Source organism: Spea bombifrons, chromosome 9, assembly GCF_027358695.1.
Source record: "Spea bombifrons isolate aSpeBom1 chromosome 9, aSpeBom1.2.pri, whole genome shotgun sequence".
NCBI classification, from domain to species: domain Eukaryota; kingdom Metazoa; phylum Chordata; class Amphibia; order Anura; family Pelobatidae; genus Spea; species Spea bombifrons.
In genome coordinates, this window is record NC_071095.1 from 32,024,720 (window position 1) to 32,041,992 (window position 17,273).

General features: G+C 41.5%; 1 protein-coding gene across 1 annotated transcript in view; it reads right to left on the reverse strand.

The window, feature by feature from the left end:
* FUT8 (fucosyltransferase 8) overlaps positions 1-17,273 on the reverse strand; it is a 64,021-nt gene that overhangs the window by 9,106 nt on the left and 37,642 nt on the right. Inside the window, exons 4-6 of the mRNA XM_053475536.1 lie at positions 14,868-15,036; positions 8,701-8,815; positions 6,639-6,876 (exon numbers count right to left, since the gene is read on the reverse strand). Coding sequence (XP_053331511.1) covers positions 6,639-6,876; positions 8,701-8,815; positions 14,868-15,036 — 522 coding nt within the window. The remainder of the gene's footprint in view (positions 1-6,638; positions 6,877-8,700; positions 8,816-14,867; positions 15,037-17,273) is intronic.

Sequence of the window (17,273 nt, forward strand, 5' to 3'; positions counted from 1 at the left end):
CTGCTGAAGTCTGTGAGCGGCATCGAGAGCTGTAGTGCAGGTAAGGGGGTGGGGGAGGGTGTTTGAATGAGTATGGGTGATTGAGGGAATGAATCTGTGAAAGAATGAATTTGTGTGTGTGTGATTGTATTGATGTGTAAGTGCTGGAACCTAGGCATTATGGGACTGTGATTGCTGTTAGCAATCACACTCCTATCATGCCAATTCAGCCAGTACATGCTGAAACCTGGCTAGCTGCCCCCTTGTGTATTGATGCTGCCAGCAGTATGGGGTCTGCACTTACAGCCACCCTGTTCCAGCATGTACTGGCTGACTTGGGATGATAGGAGTGTGATTGCTAACAGCAATCACAGTCCCATCATGCTTGGGTTCCAGCATTTACTGGTTGTCTGGGTATAAAAAGAGTGTGTTTGCTGTTAGAAATCACACTCCTATCATGCCAAGTCAGCCAGTACATGCTGAAACCTGGCTAGCTGCCCCCCTTGTGTATTGATGCTGCCAGCAGTATGGGGTCTGCACTTACAGCCACCCTTTACCAGCATGTACTGGCTGACTTGGGATGATAGGAGTGTGATTGCTAACAGCAATCTGCTAACAGCAGTCACAGTCCCATCATGTCTAGGTTCCAGCATTTACTGGTTGCCTGGGTATAAAAAAGAGTGTGTTTGCTGTTAGCAATCACACTCCTATCATGCCAAGTCATATTGTTGATTTTTTTTGTCCAATTGTGGTGTGTTAACGCACTAAAATTGGACAAAAAATACAATAACTATTAATTTATATATGATTGTTGACAGCACTCCTATCATGCCCAGCCACCCAGTACATGCTGGAATCTGGGTATTGCTGTTAACAATCATAATATATAATTTTTTTGTACAATTTTGGTGTGTAACTTATTTTTAAAGGTGTGGGGGGTCATTTTCGGTTTCGTTTAAGTGAACCCTGAATTTTCAGTTTTGGTCCAGAATTTTCATTTTAGTGCATCCCTAAAACAAATAGAACTATTTCATTTTTATTTATCCAGAATCCTGAATTTGTAGTCACAAAACTTTCTAGGCCCAGAAATCAGTGAGAGGAAAAGTAAAGGTTTTGTGTCATTTACTTTATTTTAATCTGCATATCTTATTAAAGGCCATATTTTCTCACAGTGAAAAATGAGTGCGGCCCTCGCACTTATACAATTCTGATTAAGTGGCCCACTGTAGAAAAAACTTGGACACCCCTGTCCTAGGAGAAATACGATTGCCTTTTGGAGTTAAGAAGGAATTTTTGAAAAGTACCCTTAGGCTAGGTTTCCACTTGGGTTTTTGTCCTGCGTTTTTTTCTTGATGGAAAACGCCAGGAAAAACGCCAAGAAAACTGCCACTGCATTTACCTGCCTTTTGGCGTTTTTTCTGGAGTTTTTTCTGGCGTTTTAGCCTTTCTGTGGAAATTGCTTTTTTTGACCTTAGGCAGTTTTTCCAGACTTTACAAGTTAGAATTTTCACCTAGCAAAAAGGGATTCGGATAAATGGCAAGCATCTGCCCTCTCCTGATGTCATTTACTTGGTAGAGTTCTACTTAAACTGGCCCCGGCGGACCCTTTTGTCTCTTTTCTGTGGTTTGTAAGGCATGCTTTATTCCGAATGTCTGCTCCTCTAGGAAGATTGGCCCCAAATGATGGTGCAAATTGTTTGCTGTTGCTTTTGGCACGCAGGATCCAGTCGGGTATGTTTGTTTGTAATGGCATGTTTGTTCCAAATGGTGTAAAATTCAATATGAACTTTGTTTTGTGTGAAACTGTTTGTTTCCAGCCTATTTCTCGTAGGACACACAGATACTGGGTCCATCCTTTGCATTGTAAGTGTGGAAAAAACGCCAAGGCAAAAAACCCACATGGCTTTTTCATGGCGTTTTTTCTCTCCCATAGACTTCTATTGAGTGTCAACATGCTGCGATTTTGAAAAACTGCCACAGAGCCCAAAAAAGCAAAAAAACGCCAAAGAGGACTGAAAAAACGCCAAACAGAAAAACGCCAAGTGGATATGGCATTCTGCGATTTCCTATTGAAGAACAGCTAACATCTGGCTGCAGCGGTTTTTTCACTAAAAAAACGCCAGGTGGCGCTATTGGCGTTTTTATGGGCATTTTTAGCAAAAAAAAACAAGTGGAAACCTAGCCTTATTAGGGTATTTTGGATCAAAAGCAGGAAGGATAGGCAGAAGAGTTGATTGACTTTTTTCAACCTTAATTACCAACTACTCCCACTGGAACTGAAATTTGCATCACCCGAGGCTGATCCTTTCCCCCTATATTAAAGTGTCAACTATGTATGGTTTGCAGCTGGTAAACTGGACAGGGTATACCTAAGATAATTACCACATGTAGTGGCACTTTTAAGTGTCCCCATATTAATTAACTAAAAAATAATTATAAAAAAAAAAAATAAAGAACAATATTCTGTAGTTTACCTCCCTAAGAGGAAGTATCGGGTGATTTCTGTTAAATACGGATACCTTCCATTTATACTAACAACATAATGGTGCTAATTGGCCAGCGACTGTTTATATCACTATTCTCCATATTTTTTAGTGAAATAAGTGTTAAATTCTGGCTACCTTTCTCATCCCATTCATGTCAATCTTGTATCTCTTACTTTAGATGACAACTATCTCATTAAAAAAATAAATTAAAACCTAATATAAAAGGAGGCATTTATGGAGACACTGGTCATGTTATGGAGGCTTTATGGTGAGAACAATAAAGATATGGTAATCATTACCAACAGGCATGGTGGTACCCGACACAAAACGTGATATATACTATATGGACAAAAGTATTGGGACACATGACTATTACACCAACAGGGACTTTTATGACACTGGATTATTAAATACATAGAGATTAATATGCGGTTGGTCCCCCCCTTTGCTGCTATAAGAGCGTTCACTCTTTTGGTAAGGCTTTTCACAAAATTTTGGAATGTGTCTGTAGGAATTTTCGTTCATTCATCCAGTGGGAGCATTTCTGAGGTCAGGCACTGATGTTGGATGAGAAGGCTTGGCTCGCAATCTCCGTTCCAGTTTATCCCAACGGTGTTAAATGGGATTGAGGTCAAGTTCTTTCACACCAAACTCATGCAACCATGTCTTTATGGACCTTGCTTTGTGCACTTGAATGGAAAAGGGCCTTTCTCCAAACTATTCCCACAAAGTTGGAAGCATAGCATTGTCCAAAATGTGGTCCTGTCCCAGCATAGCTCCCTATTGGTCGGCCATTCACTCTCATGTTCGATCCCTCACTGACAGGGACATTCCCCTTTCGCCGGAATTCCTTCTCCTTCTCCACATGCCCTACCCGATTTCGTGGTACAAGAATTCAGTGGTCCGCTACCTTCTGACAGCTGCGAAAGCCCTTATCCCCTTGCATTGGGGTGATTCTTCCCCCCCTTCTATTCGGGAGTGGATCCAACGGGTGGAGCGGACTCGAGTCCTTGAGGAACTGATTTACTCTGCCACGGACCGGTCTGAAAAACATCACCGCATCTGGTTTCACTGGTTGCAGCTGCTCGCTAGCCCCCAACTTCGGCCATTGCTTGACGGCGTGCCCTCCTGAGCTGCGGCCTCCGAGTTGCCTTGCCTCCCTCCGGGTAGTGGAAACGTGGTCACTTTGCCCCTCCCGACCCCCCTCTTTTTTTTTTTTTTTTCTTCCTTTCTGTTTTCGCCTTCCCTTCTTCCCTTCCCTCTCGTATCCTTGCCCTGCCCTCCTTCCCTGCAGGTCCAGGGCTATGCCACCAAAGCCGGGTGCTGGGGGTGTTCGTGCGGGTTATCTCGCTGAGCTCACTCAGAGTTGCACAGGGAGTGTCGGCGTTTTTCCCGCTTCGCCCCCCCCGTCATCCAACCCTAGCGCGTCCCCGCGCCGAGCATACATGGCATGCAGTCTCCGCGTCAGTTGTACCCGCCTGCCTGGTTTCGAAGTCTGCCTCGGCACGCATGGTTGCCCCCTGCTCCCCGGCGCCAGCGCCCCTGCTCCTCCTGGCACGTAGGCACAACGCCTCGGCACCCCCCCCCTTGTGGGTAACGAATGCCGGAGTGCCTGCGCACTCCCTTTTTCACGTGCTCTGTCTTTGCGGAAAAGGTGTATTTGTAACCTTGTGCCCTATTGCTCTGGAGCGGTCTGTTCCTGCCGTGCCGTTTGATCCACTTTATTTCTATGTTGTGACCATTTTCCTTTGTACTCATATTCTGTCGACGTGATATCTGTACATTGCTCATTGTCAATTGTACCTGCTCCCTCCCCCCCCCTTTGATTCTTTTGATTTTCTGTATCCTTCCCCCTTCCTTCTCCCATAAAACTGAAAAACCTTAATAAACATTGATTTACCCTAGCATTGTCCAAAATGTCTTCTTGGGAACCGATTGGGGAAGGCCCTTTTTCTATTCCAGCATGACTGTGCCCCAGTTCTACAGTGAAACATTAGTATGTTTAGCTGCCAATGTCATAAACAGAGCTAAACCCACCAGGGTCAAAATTATTTTAAACATATGTCCATTAAAATGGCTACAGCATAAAGTGTAAAAAAAAAAACAAAAAAAAAAAAAACAAAAAGCTAGGAATGCACCGAAATGAAAAAAAAAATTCGGGACCGAAACGTAAACCGAAATTTCAGGATTCACTTGGCCGAACCACAACCACACACCCTTAAAAACACCCCCCCACACACACTTTTAATAAAAGTAACACACCAAAATTAGAACAAAAAAACACACAACAATATTAATATATATGATTAACAGCAATCACACTCCTATCATGCCCAGGCATACCCAGATTCCAGCATGTACTGGCTGACTTGGCATCATAGGAGTGTGATTGCTGTTAATCATATATATATAAATATTTTTATTGTTTTTTCTGTCCAATTTTGGCTTGTTAACCACACTTTTAATAAAAGTAAGTAACACACCAAAATTGGACCAAAAAATCATATACATAATTGCTAACAGCAATCACACTCTTATCATGCCCAGGCAGCCAGTACATGCTAGAACCTGGGCATGAACCTGGGTGTGATTACAGGCTCCCTATGCCATGGTATCCCCCCACACTTACACATCCATGCTATCACACACACTCATTTACAAACATTCATATACTCATTCATTCCCTTAATCACACATACTTGCTCATACACCCTCCCCCACACCCTAACCTGAACTGCAGATCTCTCACTCGAGGGCTTCTGCAGGGTACTGGCTGTACGAGCAACTTCTCTGGCCCTGCCCCCAGTGGAAGAAGGAACTGAGCAGAGTCCCGTGATGTGCATTGCCATGACTCAGAGTTCCTGCTTTTCCTGGCCGGTACAAGAGACGCTGCTCGCACACTGTGCGACCAACGCACAAGCAAGCAGCCCAGCCCCTGCGGACGATTATTTTCATTTGCGTTTTGCCGATTATGCCCTTTTCGGCCGATATATTTCGGCCACCGATATATCGGTGCATGTTAACTGCCCCATGAAATAAATATATAAAATAATGCCAAATATTTATACAGTACCAGAGAGGTTTGTCCAAAGAAGTTTGTAATATTTTCTTAGTGGACCAGCTGTCATACAGTAAGATGTCGAGTAACATAAGCTTTGAAGACCTCAGAGGTTCCTTCTTCAGATGTAAATTCTGAAAAAGAGATGCCTGCCGTTTTGAAAGCTTATGTGACTACATTTAAATTTAGGACAGCAGTTAACATCCAACTGGCCCACAAAGTCTTCCTATTTGGATATATAGGGTTCTATTTACTAAAGGGATAGTTGGCAGGAGAGTTGTGGCTTTAACTTTCTCGCTTCATTAGCCATCATGAAGGGCCAAGACTTTGGAGACATCTGACCATACATTATATAAAATAATCTGTTACACCTATCTAGTCTTGTATTCAGCGATGTACAATTTTGACATTGTCTTTTACTTTGTATTTTGTTTATTTTTATTTATTTCTTTTTTTATATATGTCTTTTATATACATATATACTCAATAAAGAACAATAAATTATAAACCATACATTATACAGGCCCAGCAAGCTCTTCTTGCAGCAGGATGGGCCTTTATAATCTATAGGTGCTGAAACACAGCTATCCTGCAAACTCTCATGTCAACTCTCCCTTTATTGAACAGACCCCATAGTAATTTGGGCCATCAATTTTAACCCGTCAATTTTACTTTGTTAACCGGCAGCGCAGCTTTATAGAATCCAAAGCAATCATTAATTATTTTATTGTATCATCAATTATAAAACACACATATTAATGGATGGTATACACATAAGCTGTGTTTTTAGTACCAAATGTTGCTTATTTTTATACTGTATGTAAATCACTTTACATTAAATATTATGTATATAGAACTGTTTGATATGCTTATTATACAAACACAGAGCATCTGTCATGAAAGTTGTAGTGCTACTTCAGGAAGATTATAAGGTTACAAATTCGTAACCACAGTAAAAAAAAAAAAAAGTTGGCATTAGGTTGTTTGGTTAAAATGGAAGATTCCCTTTAAGGAATATATTTGCATGTGTAACATCAACTGCTCGAATACTTTATCCCTGTGGTTGTTACAAAGATTAGCATATCTTACATTTGTGCTACAGTTGATCTGCTTACCTGACCAATGCCCTGTAGAGGTACCAGATCTATCTGTGCATGTGTCGCTGACCGGCTTAAATACGGTTTCCCATCCACCAGTGGCATACCTCCAGCTTTGAGACTCAAGGATAAGTGTCCTCTGTGTACCAAATGCAATCATAAAGCAATAGACAACATGGTGCAACTGGCAGCCATACCCACAGCCCTTGTTGATGTTGCACACAAGCTTCTTAGCTTTGCTGCAATCCTTAGGGTTCTGTAACAGTAAAGGAGAGAATTAGAGGGCATACAATAAAAAAATATATACAAGTTTTCTTAAGATTAACTAAAAAGTTAAAAAAAGTATGTGAATACTCGATCGAACATCCAAAATCACTAGCATTAACATAGTGTTTGTCCTCATTCGCTGTTATAACAGCCTCCACTCTTCGGGAGAGTTTCAAACACTACTGTAGAGTTTTACTTACATTCAGCCACAAGAGCATTTTCAAAGTCAGGCATTGAATTTGGCGATTAGGCCTAGTGATTAGTCAGCATTTTAAGTATTTTTCATTTTAGGGTTATAGGCAAGGCGTCTTTAGTTTACTTGTCGGAGGGAGTATTTCCAAATGGATTTTCACTTGGAATACCAGTAGCCCTTTTGGACCAGTGTTTGCAGTCACCTATTATTTATTGCAAATGCATATGTTACATATATATACAAGTTGCATGACCTGTATGTTGTAGATGTATAAAAATATATGTGCTACTATTTTGCACATTAAGTACTGCAGCCATATGAAGTACAAACTAAACGCTGATAAATTAGAGAGAGAAGTGGAAAGAGTAGGTTAAAAGATGGAAAGGAATTTTTTTACTTTAGTTCAAAAAATTCATTCAGAAACCTTAGATTCACAGGTTCAAATCCCATCCCTTCATCCTTCTGAGGTCGACAAATGAGTACCATTGATTGGGTAACAACAACATCTATTATTCAGCTGCTGACTCGGTTAATTACGAGAGCATGCACTAAAAAGCACTTTGAGTCCCACTGGGCACTATATAAATATTAGTTATGTTATCAAAATATTAAAAAGTATGAAGGCGGCACCCACTAAAAAATAAACGGGTTCCCATGCGGTTCTGTCCAGACCATCCTGTGAACTCTGAGCGCTCCCTGCAGAATCAACCATGCAAGTTGATGGAGCCCAGCTTACTAATCAAAATGTGAAAAGTAATATGTATAAAAAGGAAAAAACAGTTAAAAATAAAATAAAATGTGGTAACATGCAAAAATAATGCTCCAGTGACATCCTGGCACGGAAAGAGGTAAAATACTAGCATTTGAAATACCCATGGAGTGTCTCGTTTTCCAAAATGTATGGCTTGATGGGCAAAATTGAATTGAGTTTAAAGATTGAACCTCCCAAATGTGGCAACCTGTTCACGGGTAGTACTCAGGAGATGCTGAACACACCCGGGGGGGGGGGGGGGGGTTGTGGCAGTGACAGATACCGGGAGCCAAAAATTATTTTAATGTGATTTCCATTAATTTTCTAACTACAGACACTGGATTTACTGATCTGTATTTGCCTGAGTCTTCAATGCTACCTTTTTTTGTGAAGCGGTACTATAAATTACTAACTTCCAATCTTTTGAAATCATGTCAATAAGTCTGCTAGTGGTTTTGCCAGAAGGCTCTGAAGCACTTTTAACAAGTTTGCTGTATATCATGTGTTTGTACTTTTAAGTATTACTTCTCCTTCCATTCATTTTTTTCAAACTGAAAAGAAGTATTTAAGACCAGTTTATACATTTCTAGATCTTTCTGTTCTAAGAGTATCAATTTAAGACTTGTCATACAGATTTTGACACAATTAGCTACACTAAGTAAAAACTAAATTAAAGTTGAATTAAAACATTACAAAATGCTTGCATTCTCTCGAGTGAAAAACATGATGTGTTATCCAAGCTGAATTCTGGTATCACAGTTGCAAACTGAAACTTTGAATGGAGTTTAAGCTACTATAATGTGTAACAAGTGATAAACCCTAGGTTGTTACTTCATGTTTAATGTTTTACCAAAACAGAACTTCCTTACTTGAAGATATGTGATCCTTCTTTGAACCAGATCTGTTAAATCTTTGGCCTCGGTCTCCCGCCACTCCCCTGCACCATCTGTCTGACTGAGGTAGTAGAGATCCGTCATCACTGATCTAAAGGAGAAGAAAAAGCAAAGTTTAAGTAATAGATATATACTATGGCAGCAGTGCATAGACATGTCAACAGACTGGGTGCAGCATAATCAAGACATCAAACGAAAGATGAAGTGGTACCTTTCTCTAAATCTTTGGCTACAGTCAGGCTCATGAATACTTATTTACCGTTCTTGTGCCTGCAGTAGCTCCTCGTTTTTACGATGGCTCGACTTATGGTATTTATGATGGTGAGGTAGCGATGCACATTCAGTACATTTACTTGATTACCCAAGGATCGCACAGGTACAGTGTATGTAGTGATATGTGGATTCGATATATTAAACTTAAGATGGGTTCCTCAAAACGTTACCCTGTTGTCATTTGAAGAGCACATGTATTTCAACTTCAAGATAGTGCTATATATTTTAAGGACCAAATATCTGAGGTTGTCCTGTGAAAGCTACAATGCATGATTCATTCAGATAACTGAATGGAATCGCGCCACATTTTAATTATGAATAGTGTAGGGTCACCTACGTTTCTATTTTATACTAATCCTGGGTGACTTCAAAATACCTGTCAACAATCCCTCTTCTGCCGCTAAACTAGTTGCCACCATCTCCTCCTCTATACAACGTGATGGCCACAAACTTAACTGGATTTTTTAAGGCTCCTTATTGGCTCACTATCACCAGCTTAACCCACATCCTTTCCTTGCCATACGTCATATTCCTCTTCTACCCAAAGGAAACCACAAACCTTTAAGAGGTCTGTGACCTTGATGCACTAGTGCTAAATGCTCTTTATTCCAATACCTCTTCCTCCTTGTACCCTGATCTTGTTAGCAGTCCTACATGGAATTGCTTCTGCTGGGGCGCCCCACAACCCACACCTTCCACCACCGCACTACAAACAGACCACCTGCCTCCAATAGGTGTTCTTCTACACTACAAATTCATGCTCTGTTCACATACCTATGCTCTCCACCTCACCCTAGAAAGTTAACTTTGTTTCAAAAATCTAATCCTCTTCTTGCAATCCTAAACATCTGTTTTCCACTCCTCTATCCCCAATGCCCCCTTTCTAACTGCTGTTGAAGACCCTGCCAACTATTTAAAACATCAGTTATTATATCTTATGGTACCACTTACACACTATCATAATCCATCTCCTTGCAAACAGCCACTGCTGCTTTAGTCCGATAACGTCTAGAAAAGGTTCTGATGTACTCTTGCCCCATTACCTCACAACCTGCCCACCTCATCCTATTCTTTCCTCTAACGTGCTTGACCTTTTCCAATCCAGTTTCCATCCACAAAACGACTATCTAATTATTGCTAAAACAAAAAGGTCACTTTTCCTTACTTACTACATGGACCTCTTTGCACCCTTTGAGACTGTTGACTTCCCTCTTCTCTTGCAAACCCTTTATTTTTTATGACACCAATGACACAACTCTCCTGGCACAAATCCCACTCCTTTATAATGTTTCCTTCTCTGACAATTGTTCATTACTCCATGACTCCATTGGTTTGCTGAATGGCACAGTTCTGAGGAGTCTACTCTTCTCTACTTACACTTCCTCTCTTGGAAAATTGTATCCTTGAATATCCCTCCAATCACTGCTGAAATTACAAAACCTAGCCATCAGCTCAAGTTCATTGTCTTGGTTTTACACTTAACTCTCTCCTTCATCCAGACTCTCAATTCCTGCCACCTTCGCCTACTAAATATCTCTCAAATTCGTTCCGTTCCTCCTACAAGACACTACTGTAATTCATTATTTTGTGATATTCTGTCTGAATTATTGCCACTACTCTAATCCATTCTGACTTTTTTCATCCGATTGCTCTCTAACTGTCAGGACTACCCGTACAATGGCACTTACCGCAGGAGTTATTCTGCCCAGTCCCCTGATACAAAGGGAGAAGCCCCAAGTAACAGAGAACCAGGACTTAGAGGATCCCAACAGTAAGGAGGCCTAGTACAGGCAGGTAGATATAGGTACTGAGTAAACAGTTGAAGGAATCGCCGGACGAGCCAAACTGGTACACAGAGCAGGTAGTCACACAAGCCAGGAGTCGAGACACGTATCGGGTAGTCAGAAGAGCCAAACTGGTACACAAATCACCGAGCAGAGGTACAGAAACGCAATATACGAGGTATAGGACCACAACAGGGTGCAGGAGAAACGGACTTCCGGCTATTTAAAGCCGGCGCCAACCTAAAACCCCTCCTCCAAGCTGACGTCACGGCCGAGCCCTCAGCCGTCCGTCACCACCCCGATGTCAGCCACGCGGCATAGCCGCGCCCCCAGAGTTCCTGCGCTAGCCGCCAGAGGAAGAGGTAAGTATGGAGGCCGGGGGGACCTCAGACTCAATCCCTTGAGTTCCGTGCCAGCGGCGGGTATTACGGCCACCGGCAACGGAGCTCCGGGGAGGGATCTCGAACTCCCGGTTACTGCGGACGGTAGCCCGTCCTCCGGTACCGGGAACCGAGGGATTGAGAACCCGACGTCTGCGAGCGGCGGTCCGCCCGCCAACGCCGGGAGTCGGATCAGTGACACTAACTCTACCAGCTCCACTTAAATATCGATTGTGTTCCTGCCTTCTGTTCTAAAACCAAAAAAACTAACTTTTAGGTAATCGATACAAATTATATTTAATGTTTTAAATTGCTTAATCTGGAATAATTCCGCTCACAAAAACGTTATAAGGTTTTGTTTCATCCACAGTTAATAATACGGAATTGTTTCTAATATTTTATTACATAACAAATTGCACAAACCTTTTAACCCAGGAATTCCAACTGTCATTTCGCCTGTTAATCTCTTGAATTAACCATATTCAGATCAATGATTCAAAAAAGCAGCTTGTTAAGTAACTAACATTTGCCACTGTAATGTTTGCAGGTTTCAGTAACAAATGTCAGAGAAATAGACAATGCAAACCTGCAAATCAACTATAAAACTATTACAGGTTAGTTGCATGGTATGCAACTGTGTGTTATGGTGGCCCATGTTGAACACCTTGTCTCGAATATAGCGAGGAATTTCAACCCCAGCCATTTTGTGGCACGGCTGTAGTTGAAGCGAGCTGGAGAGAAACGGGATGCGATGGAGCATGCTGATACGAGAGAATCCACAGGACGGCGTGGGACTGGGGATGGTGGTCGCCCTCAATGGTCGGGAAGAGCGAAACTTGAGCCACTGGACCAGTAGGTGCACACAAAATTAATAAAAAACATTTACATATTTTTTATAAACAAAATTGTGGTGTCTGCCACCATGCGGGTTTATTGATTTGCATAAAGCTGGAAAAAGCTTCAAAGCAATATCAAAGAGTTTACATACTCATCAGTCCAAAAATTGTTTATACACGTAGATGATTTAGTACTGTGGTACTCTCCCTAGAGGTGGGCACCCAACCAAAATGCCTCAAAGAACACAAGGCAAAACGCTTAACGAAGTGAAAATGAACTCTACAGTAACAGCAAAAGGTTTGAAAGAATCATTGGCACTGGCTAACATCCTGGTTCATGAGTCTACCATATGCAAAACAGTTAACAGGTGTGGCGTCCACACACTACAATTTAACATTGCCTTTCACCTGAAGTTTTCCCAGTACGAAACCAAGATTACATTTTTCGGGAAGAACATGCAGCACTATGTATGGTGTAAAAAGGGCACTGCATACCTACAAGAAAATGGTGAAGTATGGTGGAAGAAGCATCATGATTCCAAACCAAATAGTGAAAGTAGCAAACTGTTACATCGTTAAAAGCTGTCCTAAGATGTCCATTAGTACTTACTGGTATGTCCTGACTTTGTTGCAGAAGCAGGGACATGCTACTTCTGCAACACAGAAGATCAGGCTGTCTATTGACCTGACGACCAAACCTGTATACCATTGCACACTAGTATGGTGATGGGAGCTGTAATTCACAAAAAAATCTTATCTGTCCATGTTTTTTGTTTAAAAAAATGCATGTATTTAAATAAATGTTTCTTTGCGTCTATTTTGTGGTTGGTGGCATTGTGATTTCATGATTCTTGATCCCTGAATGGATCTCGTAATTGTTCAGCATATTGGTAGGTTAATCCCCCTACCATAGTAACATGATTTCCCATTATATAGTCTTTTATTAATAGAATGCCAGCAGATCCCTTGGCAGTAATACAATTATCCTACCATAGTCCTGTGTTGATCTATGATGAAGGAAAAACCAATGCAGTTTTAATATAAAACATTATAAAACCAGTGGATGGCTTGAGTTTATTCCTTCATATTATTTGAATTGTTATGCGAGGAGGACCACCTTTCTGGGAACTGGCCTACCACCTTTTCTGTTTCGGGACACTTATGAGGCCATTGGTCCAGCTCTCTATTACCAAAAACCATGTGACATTTACTCATTCCTACAGCTTTATTATATTGTTTATCTTCTTTTCATAAACACCCTATTAAGATGGCAACTTCTTCATAGGCAAATGTGCAAGGAAACATTCCCAGAAAAAATACTTTCTTGGCTAATTTATAATGTGTGATACTGAGGTATGGTAACCAACACCACTTGCAACTTATAGATATGTTTTTATTATTGCAGATATGCTTTAGTTACCACACACAGTTAGACAATGTTTAACCCCTTAAGGACAGAGCTGTTTTATTTTTTGTACCCTTCATGACAATTGCAGTTTTAACATTTCTGCTGTGCTCATGATTAGCTGTAATTTTCTTCTCTCTCATTTACTGTACCTGCGCAAATTACATTTTTTTAATGACAAGAAGGGGTTCATTTAGATACCATTTACTATAATAAAAAATGGGGAAAAATTTAAAAAACAAACACCTTTTCTGATATTTCTTTTTCTTCTACTCATCTACAAAAGCTAATGAAAAAAACTGCTAAATAGACTAATATGTATCCCGAGTTAAGAAATACACAGTGTTTTTATGTTTTTTTTTGCATGTTATAGGGCAATTTTTCACAACTGTCATTTTACCTGCAATGTTCCATGCACTAATTCTACCCCCAGTCTCTGTCAAGCTTTTTGATAGTAATTTTTTGGTGTGTTTTTTTTTTTTTATTCACACATATTGTACTTCAGGTATGAATTTACAGCCCCTGGTATATTTCAGTGTCACAATACACCCCATTGTCTCTGAGTTAAAAGGCAACATTTGGGAGGTGCGCATTTTTCAATTTGGAATTTTGACAACTGGTCATCTGGCCTCCATGTGTTATTTGGGACACCTTTAAAGCTGGCCAAGTCAATGAACCCTATCAAACCATAAATTTTTGAAAACTAGACACCCCAGGGTATTTCAAATGTTGTATTTTAACCATTTACATGCACTAATTTGCACTAAATTTATCACCAGCCTTTGTCCAAAGTTGTGGTAGTAATTGGGGACTAAAAGGCCACATCTGGTAGGTGCCATTTTTTGGAATTTTGACAGTCTGTGCCCATGCCCATTTTTGAACACAGCCAATTAGCTTTACCCCATCAAATCATACATTTTTGAAAGCTAGACACTTCATGGGTATTTCAAGTACAAGTTAATCCTTCCATGCTTGGATTTTTTGTGAAGATATAGCCCTAATTACTTTTTCTTGGAAATGGATAGTTTAGCTGATGGTGATATCACTAGGAAATTATTTTTAATTTTAACTTATCACATTGTGATTAGTAAGCGGGGCTCCATTGACTTGCATCGTTAAATGCAGTACCTGTATTCAACCTGCAGGGCGAGCTCAGGAGAGACCCTCTTGAGAACTTTATTCTTTAATGGGTGCCACTATCTTGTGAGAGGCAAAATCTCTCACTACGGCACTTGTGACTGCTCATTGATCGTCTCTTTAGTTCTTTTAAGCACTCGCCCGGCAGAAGTGCCGTTTGGGAGAAGGAAAAGATCTTTGATCACTTTCTAAGCCCGTTTAACCCCATGACATGCCAGGCACGTCAATTGTTGTCAACGGATGTATTTCCGTGATGTCACATTTCATCGTCAATTGTCCTATTAAAATTCCTGCAGCAAATGATATTAAATGTTTACAACACACTTACCTTTGTTGATGACCCATATCTATCAATATCTCATCCACATGTCTTTGGAGTTCACTTCTGTCCAAATTCTTTAGCTTCTTTACTTCACTCTCGACAAAATACCAGAATTCTTTAGCCCCATTTTCAATTGATCTTCTTAATATTTCATGGTCTTTTCCAATGCCAGCCACTATGACAAGTTAAAAGATGCATACAAATCAGGGGAATGTTTCTCTGATGACAAGACTGTATTGTAATTATACATTATATAGTGATATATAATATATACATTGATGTCTAACTTCAGAAACAAGACAATGTTTCCTAACCTCATGAGAAAAAACTTTCCTTGAAGGTCATCTCTCTAATTTAACCAAGCATTATGCAAGAACTACTCACACCTTCCTATAGAAGTCACTATTTTTTCACTTCATAATGAATATTTGAGTCTAGGGCTGCAACTAACGATTATTTTAATAATCGATTAGTTGGCCGATTATTTTTCGATTTATCGATTAATCGGATAAAAAATACATTTTAAATTGAAGAAAAATTGCAATAAAAAACGTACAATTTACACTTTCATCTCTTTATTGCAATGGCCTCTCTCTATTCACCTTCTTATTTTACTGACAAAATAATAAAAGCTACAAGAACCCAAACACAGTGTTTCTCAAACTAGGTTTTAATACAAAGTTATTAGTAAATATTAATTCATATGTTAACTATTTTTCATATTTAATAAAAACTGAGAAAAAAGCCTTGTTTAAATTTTTTTTATTTACCAAACTGCCCCCAGTTATGCACATCTGACCCCCAGCTTACCACTCTGCCCCCATATATGCCTTATACCTCTTATATGCCAGATTCCACTGTGCCCCCTGATATGCCTTATACTCCTTATATGCCAGTGATATGCAACTGAGCCCCCTGATATACCTTTTACCCCCTGATATGCCTAATATCGATATGCCTTCTACCCCCTATATGCCCTGAAATTCAGAATACCCCCCATACACCACTATAACTCACCCATACACCACTCTGGCTCCTCCCCCTCCCATACACAACTCTGGCTCCTCCCCCTCCCATACACCACTCTGGCTCATCCCCCCTCCCATACACCACTCTGCCTCCTCCCCCTCCCATACACCACTCTGGCTCCTCCCCCTCTCATACTCCACTCTGCCTCCTCCCCCCTCCCCCCTCCCATACACCACTCTGCCTCCTCCCCCTCCCATACATCACTTTGGCTCCTCCCCTCCCATACATCACTTTGACTCCTCCCCCTCCCATATACCACTCTGCCTCCCCCCCTCCCATACTCCACTCTGCCTCCTCCCCCTCCCATACTCCACTCTGCCTCCTCCCCCTCCCATACATCACTTTGGCTCCTCCCCTCCCATACTCCACTCTGCCTCCTCCCATACACCACTCTGGCTCCTCCCCCTCCCATACACCACTCTGGTTCCTCCCATACTCCACTCTGCCTCCTCTCCCCTCCCATACATCACTTTGCCTCCTCCCCCCTCCCATACATCACTTTGCCTCCTCCCCCCTCCCATACTTCACTCTGCCTCCTCCCCCCTCCCATACTCCACTCTGCCTCCTGTGAACCTCCGTTGCTGACAAGACACCAGGGAGCCGGGTAGAGAGGCAGAGTGGCGTATGGGAGGGGGAGGAGCCAGAGTGGTGTATGGGAGGGTGGCTCCCATACATCACTCTGCCTCTCTACCCGGCTCCGTTACTGACAGGCACCTTCACTGCAGCTTCATAGAAGCCTCAGTGTAAGTGAAAGGCAGTAACGGAGTCTGTCTGTGCGATGCAGACCCTCACCGGCTGACAGAGAGGATGATTCTCTGTCAGCCGGTGGGGGTCTGCACCGCACAGACAGACTCCGTTACTCACCTTCACTTACACTGAGGCTTCTATGAAGCTGCAGGGAAAGTGCCTGTCAGTAATGGAGCCAGGTAGAGAGGCAGAGTGATGTATGGGAGGGGGGAGGAGGCAGATGGGAGGGGGGAGAGAGACGGAAGTGAGAGACCGGCCGACAGTGAGGAGAATCCAGGTCCCCTGCAGCGTTGCGGGGGATCTGGATTCTAGTGTTATAATCCGATCTCTGTTTGAGCTCGGATTATATAAGGAGAGGAGTTTTTCAGAGCATTTGCTCTGAAAAAAACCTCTTTTTATAATCGATAAAAATTGATTCGATTAATCGATAATGAAAATCGTTGACAACGATTTTCATTATCGATTTTATCGATTAGTTGAGTCAGTAACTTTGAATGATCAACTCCCCTGCAAACACCTGGGTAAGTGAATATAGCAACTTTTTGTTCTCATATGTCTCACTTTGAGCGGTGCCACATTCGAACGCTTGGCTTGGGGTTATAAATAAAGGTACCACCGCTCCTACTTTTCTGCATC